The sequence below is a fragment of the Propithecus coquereli genome, unplaced genomic scaffold (genome assembly GCF_000956105.1).
Source record: "Propithecus coquereli isolate 6110/MARCELLA unplaced genomic scaffold, Pcoq_1.0 Scaffold323, whole genome shotgun sequence".
In the NCBI taxonomy this organism is placed as follows: Eukaryota; Metazoa; Chordata; class Mammalia; order Primates; family Indriidae; genus Propithecus; species Propithecus coquereli.
Window position 1 is genome coordinate 2,485,831 of NW_012148875.1, and position 8,754 is coordinate 2,494,584.

General features: G+C 34.5%; 1 protein-coding gene across 1 annotated transcript in view; it reads left to right on the top strand.

Annotated features, from left to right (window-relative positions):
- Positions 1 to 6,288, top strand: part of SPATA5 (spermatogenesis associated 5) — a gene marked incomplete at its 3' end in the record, with an annotated part of 99,483 nt that extends 93,195 nt beyond the window's left edge. Inside the window, exon 15 of the mRNA XM_012650404.1 lies at positions 6,162 to 6,288. Coding sequence (XP_012505858.1) covers positions 6,162 to 6,288 — 127 coding nt within the window. The remainder of the gene's footprint in view (positions 1 to 6,161) is intronic.
- Between the last annotated feature and the right edge of the window lie 2,466 nt (positions 6,289 to 8,754).

The following is an 8,754-nucleotide window of genomic DNA, read 5'->3' on the forward strand; positions in this document are numbered from 1 at the left end:
CATTGGTATACTTTAAATAATAGTAAACAGAAATACTGAGGAAAACAGAGCAAAAGAAGAAATGGAAAATGTATAACAGTTTTTTCTTTTTTGACCAATTTGCCGCTTGGTAGGGTAACAGATTTTTTTCTTATAATAGTTTTACAGTATAGCGGAAATCTATGAATATTTTTTGATTTGAGTTTTGTCTATATGTGTGACTAAGTACTACAGCATATAAAGCTATGAATTTCATTAGAAGATGGGCTGTTGCAACATTTTACTAGAAATTGGGAATTACTTTTTTTTTGTTGTTTTGGGACATGTAGGTCTCTTATTATAGCTATCTTGCCTTTAAAATGAAAATTTGCTTACATTTTACATGCACTGTGAAAATTATCATAGGTAATGTTTTTCTCAGAGCAGCGTTTGTTTGGCTACCCTTCTTTAGGTCTTTTTTTGGGTTTCTTCCAAGTCATTATTTACTATGGGAATGTGAAGGGTAGATTTTAAGAAAACAAATTTAGATGCCTACAATTTGGAACTCTTCATGATTTTTAAAATGTATACTAGAAAAAACTAAAAAAAAAAATACATAAGATGCTGGTCTGTAATTCAGAAATCATAAAAAGAGGTGGTAGGGCATTTTATTGGAGGAGCTAGAAAGGAAATAAATATAAATTGTGAAATTTTTAGTATTGAAAAACAAAATCAGTATAATAATTACCATCATGGTAGTGAGGCTTCTTTAAGATAGGGGTCAGCACATCTTTTCTGTAATAGGCCAATTAGTAAATATTTTCATCTTTTTGGACCATACAGTCCAAATGAATACAATTATTCATTTCTGCTGCTGTAGCATGAAGGCAGTTATAGGAAATATGTATCAAATGAAAAAACAATTGGCTGGCCAGATTTGGTCTGTGGCTACAGTTTGTTGACCCTTGTTTTAAGCATAATCCCCATTTGGGCACTATATGTCATTTGAATAGGAGTAATTTGGAAAAGGGGCTTGACTTCCGAAGGAAAAAGAGAATTAATGTTTTAGGAAAGTCTGGCTTTGATGTTTTCTGTAGCTAAACATTTTTTCCCCATTGTTGTGTTACCTATCTCTAGCAGATAATAAAGTTTTATGAAATTATTTCATTATGTTGATGATTAAACATTTGTATTTAAACTTTTTCTTGGAGTTGGTTTTGGTTTCCTAGGATGTCAGTTTTATGGTTTTTGTTTCCTCCTGAAGCTTTGAAAGGCAGCCAAGAATATTTCTCAGCTCATAAAACATTTTCACTATGCTATTCTCCAGCTAGCTTTCAATGATCTGTGGAAATAAAGAGCAGAGGCAGTATGATTAAGAAGAATCCAAAGAAGTCCCTTCACCTGATCTTCAACATTAATTACAGTTGCCATTTCCTCCTATAACAAATAGCAAATTGGACAAGTTTGAATTTCACCTCTATTTAGAAGTGCTAAATTGGAGGTGTCAATAATAAGTTTCTAAACACGAATATTTTTATTAAAAATAATGAATTAAGTAGCTTCATTTAGGTGCTACATAATAACAACATAGAATCACAGAATTTTAAAACTACAAGGACCTATGTATATATTATCTAATTCAGCTCCCTCATTCATAACTGCCAACAAGAATAAAATCTTCATGGGAGTATTAATGTTTTGATCCTTTTATCTCAGACGTCCAGCTGAGTGCCTAGCTAAGAAACACACAGATATTTTTTGAGTAAGGGAATGGAGACTCAGAAACTATTAATAGAGATCATGTTCTCTTAACTGGTTATGAATAGAGTTCATTATGTTTTAGTGTCACTTGTGAATAAATTTTCTTTTAAAATTCGAGATTTTTAAAATTTTACTCTGAGACTGTCTTACACCATTTTATCACCTGCATTCGTGTTCATAGAAGCATCATTATCTTCATGGTAAAGAATCATTGTAAGCTTGAAATAATTCACCTCTCAAAGAGCTCTAAAAAAATTAGTGAAGTGGTGAGCAATGCTAAAAATATTTAATAGTTTTTGAACACACTACATTTAAAAGTGGGTCTGCCTCACAAAACATTGTCAGTTTTGCTAAGCATACAGAAATGATACTCTTTAATGTAGCTGTTAGCAACAATAATTAAAAGAGGACACAAGATACCAACAATATGAAGATCACACTTTTTAGGCCAGTGAGAAAACAGTTTGAAAAAGACTGCTGCCATCCATGATATACTAATTTGTAGAAAGATCATCATGTTACTGTTTGCCCAGAAGGCCATTCAGTCACACATATTTAATTGTAGGAGGATTTAATAGTCCTTTTTTGAGTAAGCAAGAGCCCAAGTCATTAAGTTCCAAATTCTGTGTGCCTGTAAATCATACTTAGAGCATATAAATGATGATCCTGAATCATCAAAGACAAATGCTGTGTAGAATTCCACTCACCCCTCGCCAAAAGCTGAGTTCATTTGGAAAACACAAAAGAAGAGGGTAGAAAAAACAGGTGAAGAAAACTTTTGGTGTAGATCCAAGAAACCAAAGAAATAGGGATTTTCTTCTTACTGTTTTGTTTCCTGAGCCAAGCTTTTCTGCGTCTGAGCACCCAGTCTTATAGTATGTAATTGAAAATGTTTTGTCTGTTTTAGGGGGACTTACTTTAAAAAAAATTTAAATTATAAAAATACCCAAAAAGTATAAAAATATCCATATCTGGAAATTTTATTCAAAATAAATCATTTCTTGATGACTGCGAGGAGCCAGTTATTACATTTGAACAGCTGATGAACAGTTTAGACTAAAATGTTAAGTACTCTAATTATAAATGTATAACAATCCCCTACTAATATATCTTGTAGAAACAAAATGTCTTTTAGGAGTGTATTTATTAAAGGCTGATTGTTACGGGCATGCCTAATAGTTATGAAGGACTTCAGAGGAGCAGTTCTTATCTTAGTATTAGATTGGTGGTTTTCATGGCAGAATTTAAGGAAGTTTGATGCTTTCTACCATGTTATTAGGTCATTAAATATGAAATGTCTGATTTCAAATCAGAAGTGTAGTTTATTATATCTTAAACAAGAAGCAGCACAGTTAATCAAAGCATATGTCTAAAGTATCGACACACTTTTGCCATCTTAACAGTTAGCTTGTTTATGCTAGCAATGAAGAAGCCTGGAGAGGGCCTGGTGATGAAATCACAAAAGGCATTTTCCACAGCTTGTTGCAAATTGAATATTTTTCCTTGCAAGAAGTGGTCCAAAGCTTGGAAGAAGTGGTAGTCCATTGGTACAAGGTCTGGTGAATATGATGAATGATAAGAGAGTTTCCAAGTCCAGCTTCTGTAGTTTGAGCAGCGTTGTTTGTGCAGCATATGGTTAAGTGTTGTCTTGCAAGAGGATTGGCCTATCTCTGTTGATCAGTCTTGGCTGCTTAATTGCAAGCATCTTCATCATTTCGTCCAATTGGTTGCAGCAGACATCCACTGTAATCGATTAACCAGGTTTCATGAAGCTATAGTGGATAATACCAGTGCTGGACCACCAAACAGACACCATTAGCTTTTTTTGGTGAATATTCGGTTTGGGATTGTGTTTTGAATAACAGTCCTTTATCAGATGTGTCTTTTGCAAATATTTTCTCCTACTCTGTGGCTTATCTTCTCATTCTCTTGACATTGTCTTTCACGGAGCAGAAGGTTTTAATTTTAATAATGTCCAGCTTATCAATTGTTTATTTTGTGGTGTCATTATCTAAAAAGTACTCTGCATACCCAAGGTCATCTAGGTTTTTTCTAGTTATCTTCTAGATACTGTATAGCTTTGTGTTTTACATTTAGATCTATGATCTGTTCGGAGTCAATTTTTGCATAACCTGTAAAGGCTGTGTTTAGAATCACTTTTTTGCATGTGGATGTCCAGTGTTCCAGTGTTTGTTAAAAGGACCGTCTTTGCTCCTATGTCAAAGATCAATTAACTGTGTTTATGTGGGTATATTTCTGGGCTCTGTGTTGTGTTCTGTTGATCACTTTGTCTCTTTTTTCACCAATACTACACTGCCTCAGTTTTATAGTAAGTCTTAAAGTTGGGTAGTGTCAGTCTGCTGTCTATGTTGTTGTTCTTCAATATTGAATTTGCTATTCTGAATCTTTTGACTCTCCATATAAATGTTAGACTCATTTCGTCAATATCCACAAAATAACTTGCTGGGGTTTTGATTGGTATTGCATTGAATCCATAGATCAAATTGAGAAGAATTGACATCTGGATGTGAACATGGAATATCTCTCCCATTTATTTACTTCTCCTTTGATTTTTTTTATCAGAGTTTTTTTTAATCACAAAGTGTTTCTCAAAAACATAAATCTCATTATGTCACGTCCCTATTTGAAACGTACGTTAACTTTAGCATAACATCCAAGCTCTGTAATTTGGATAACAAGGTCTTTGTTATTCAGCCTTGGTTTATTTTTCTATGCTAATCTTTTACATGTTCATCTTACTGCTATACTGAGCCATTCTATAGTTTTTTCAGGTTTTGTGTTCTGTATTCCTCCCCCTCCCTTACCATTTACCTGCCTGGTGCCCACTGTCTTCCCTGGGATACTCTACCTTGACTCTCTGAAGACCTATCCATGCTGCCTTCCTTAATGCTTTGTAGTGTAGAATCACAACTAATTAGCAGAGTAGATAGAATTAAAGGCCTCATATAATTTATCATCCACCTATAATATTTAATATGCTTATAGTAATTATGAAAGTAGCTCCTAGAGCTTTTGCTAATAGTGTTTGTATTTGACGGTTAAACTCCCATGTGGAAAAGTTAAATCATGGAGGATTTATTTATCCTCCATTTATATAGAATAGAATAGAATAGAATCCATTTATTTAAAATGTTCAAAGTTTATTCTTAGGTAGAGTCCAATAAGTAGCAGATTAGCTACTTCCAGAAATTAGTGGTCACCAAAACAATTCTCATTGACTTCCCAGGTACTCCTTGGTCCCATATATTTTTAACACTGGAAAGGACCATTTAAAATTGACATTGTAATTTATATAACAACCTCATGTGCATTTGATTAGTTTGAGTTAGAGGCTACTCCTATGGATATACGAAGTCAAAATTTTGAACTTAATAATGTCTATTGAGGTCAAAATACTGCTATTTAGGGATCCTAATTGCCTTACTATTAAATATATTACATGATGACTACACTGAGGTGCTCTTGCTCTGTTACAGGTGCTAAGACAAACGTATGGGGTGTTCCTTCTATCTTCCCCCCATCCTAAGTGCATTTGATTGAATTTACATGTTTAATACACGTGTTATTTAACTCTATACTCGTCCACTCAGATGTTTATTGTATATTTCTCAGTTCTCAATAGGTCTTAGGAAATCCAAGCTATTACTAATTGTTGTTTTGGGGTTTTTGATTGTACGTTATCAGGTTTTGTTCATTAGTAGGATATGTTGATTATACTTCTTAAAAATCTATATTGAGGTATTTTTTGTGGCCAAAGGAAATGGGCTTAAATTAAAGGGTAATGTGTTTAGTATTGGCTTTATAATTGACCTGGTATATAAACCAAAGGAAAAACATAACATGCTTTCTTTGCCTGTTTCTTCAGAAATGAGGACTGTGGTGACTACCTATCTGCTGATGTGTTTAAAAAGTATTTGTAATATTTAAACATACTAAGAAACATCAGAAATATCCCTTCTGTTATCGGTGTGTAGTGAGTTTTTTGTTTCACGCAGATGTTAAGCTTCATGTGAGGAATGGATTTGTATCTCACTCAAGTTTTTTAATTCCCAGTTTCTGTCAATATATTTGCCACGTAGAATGTAAGCATTGGTTAAGTTAAACAATTGTCTGTGTATTTGATGAGCTTTTTAAAATAATCTTACATCTTGCTTTTTAGTGCTTTTATATGTGACATTCGTTTAACGTTTCAGTTTTCGAAAGAAAATGAACATGTTGGATGATGGAGGAGAAGAAATAACTTGATTACAGTTAGTTTTCGATATAATAGTTCCATAAGTAATAAATTCTTAAACATGCACTTTACATTTTGAAATAGACATAATTTTTCATGATATAGAATATAGAACCTTTAAAAAATAATAGATACAGTATTTGGGGATAAGTAATCAGATTTTTTAAATTGTATTTTTAAAAATCAGTTCTTTAGGTGCTGGGAATGTAGCCGACCGCGTTTTGGCTCAGCTCTTAACGGAAATGGATGGGATTGAACAGCTAAAGGATGTGACAATTTTGGCAGCTACTAACCGCCCGGATAGGATAGACAAGGTAAGAAAGAACACATTGTGGACATTGTAAAATCTAGAACTGGATCATTTTATTTTATCAGCTCTCTTTCTTTCTTTTTTTTTTTTCTTTTTGTCAAATTATTTTCTAACCAGTTTTTCATGTAGAGGATATTGAAGGATGTGAAGCAGTTTCACTGAGCTTCACTGAATACCAACTTGCCTTAGTCCAGTGAGACAGAACACCCTGGCACACAAGTTACATGAAGCAGGTTTATTACTTACAAATAGGCAGCAAGACAATAAATGCCTAGGATTCATTGCAAGCCAGTTCCCCAGGGTTCTGGAAAGCTACCCTGGATGGATGAAGTCTTGACTGCATGTGCCCTCTTGCACTGCACCTGAGGGACCCTGGAAAGCAGCCATCCTGGGGTGATTCAGCTCATTGGGCTAACATGTTGGAGAACATCCTGTTTCTGATGGGGGACTGGAAAAGAGCCTGGTCTGTTCCAGCCATTCCTTCCCTATATCAGGATGTTGCATTCCCAGCATATTCTACAGTTATTCTTGAGAACTGCAGAAGGAGAGAACTGGGTTGGTCCAAGACCAGCCAGAGACCACTCTTGCAAACTAAAGGAAAATGGAGAGAGTAAAGAAAAGCTTTTATTTATGTTTTTATTGCTTATGATTTAGTATTAATGAAACTATTTCATAATTCTTCAGTGTCCCCTCCCCATTATTGCATCATACTTTCAGCATATTTCTCTAAAGAATTGAAGTTTTGAAATTCTTTTTTTGTTTGTTTCATCTAATTTATTCTTCTTGAAGTTTTCCATGTTTTCGTCTACATTAAATCTCTAGCTATTTAGTACTAGTTTAGACCTAAGTTGTCATCAACGTGATAACTTCTAGAAGTCTTGTCCTAACCATTTCTTTCAAAGAAATTAGAGTAAAAATAACAATGGATTCTATTTTCCTAAGAAGTTACTTAGGCCATGACATTAAATTAAGTTCTATAGGTATAAAATCAATCCTTTTAAACAATTACTACCACTTTTTTCCCAGGTCATAGTTTAATAAAGAAGTTCACTAATTTAAGTACCTCATTTATCTGTAATATGTAATTTTTATAAGGCTTTAAATTGAGAGTAAAAATTTTCTCTCAGAATGAACCAAGGCAATAATGCTAACTTTTTTGTTTCTTGAAGTAAGATTTAAGGCTTACAACAAACTTCTCTGCATTTTTATAGATCAAGCTGTATGACTTGGCCTGGTTAGTGCTGTTCTCTTTTTTCTTGGTGTATAGCAAATTACCACAAATATAGCAGCTTCACACAACATCCATCTGTTACCTCACATTTCTGTAGGTTAGAATATGGGCATAGCATGATTGGTTTGTCTGCTCAGTGTCGATCTAAAGGCTGAAAACACCTTGTTAGCTGAACTGCATTCTCATCAGGAACTCAAGTTCTTCTAAACTCACGTGGTTGTGTCAGAATTCACTTCTTTGTGATTGTAGGGCGGAGGACTGAAGACTGAATTTCCTTTCTTGATGTCAGCTAGGAGCCACTCTCAGCTTCTAGAGATTATCGACATCCATTGCCACACAGTGCCCTCCGCCTTCAAAGACAGCAATGGAGAATCTCCATTACATTTCATCCCTGTCATGTTTCGAATTTCCTTTGCTAAGAAAACCTCAGTCCCTTTTAAAGACTCATCTGGTCGGGTTAGGCTTATTGAGGTAGAATCTCTTCACCTTAAAGTCAACTGATTCAGAACTCATTTGGAAAAGCTTTCCACAGTAGCACCTAGATTAGCATTTGATTGAGTAAGTGGGAGAAGGTGTGTGTCCATCAGGGGACCTGAATTTGGGGCTGCCTTAGAATTCTGCCTACCACAGTGCTCTTCAGTGTCTTTGCTCTACCCCTACCTGAATTCTTTTCTGGGCATGAAGAACAGTTTCTTTCTCTCTCTCTAGCTTGTCCTTGCCTGTCATATGATTGGCTACAATCCAGCTCTTTTCAAATGTCCTTGCTCTGCAGAATCTGTTCCTTTTTCAGATGACAGCATTTATCTGCCTTGCTGTGTCCAGACAAATCTTTCTTCAAATTATACATAATAATAAATCTCTTTTAAAATAGAAAAGGATAAGTCAATTTAAATTCCTTTTTTAAAGAATGCATTCTTTTTCATGTTTCTTATGTATGTAATACTTTGTGGTCTGATATTCAATACAGTGGAATTGTTGACTTACGATCTGTTTTGCTTACTTTGCCCTTGTGAGGCCTAAATTGAACTCCAACTGTTGGGTGTCACAGTAAGGTGTAATCTGTTCTCACCCAACACCTGGTGCAATGGACCTTGAGAAATTTATAAGATAAAGCTAGAGATTGGAAGTTATTCTTGGGCCATGTTAAGGTTTTAGACCAAATGAAATTTTTCAAGCTCATCCTAGAATTAGTCAAAATCCCAAGGTAATGGGAGATGACTTCCATTTTCTTTTGGATAC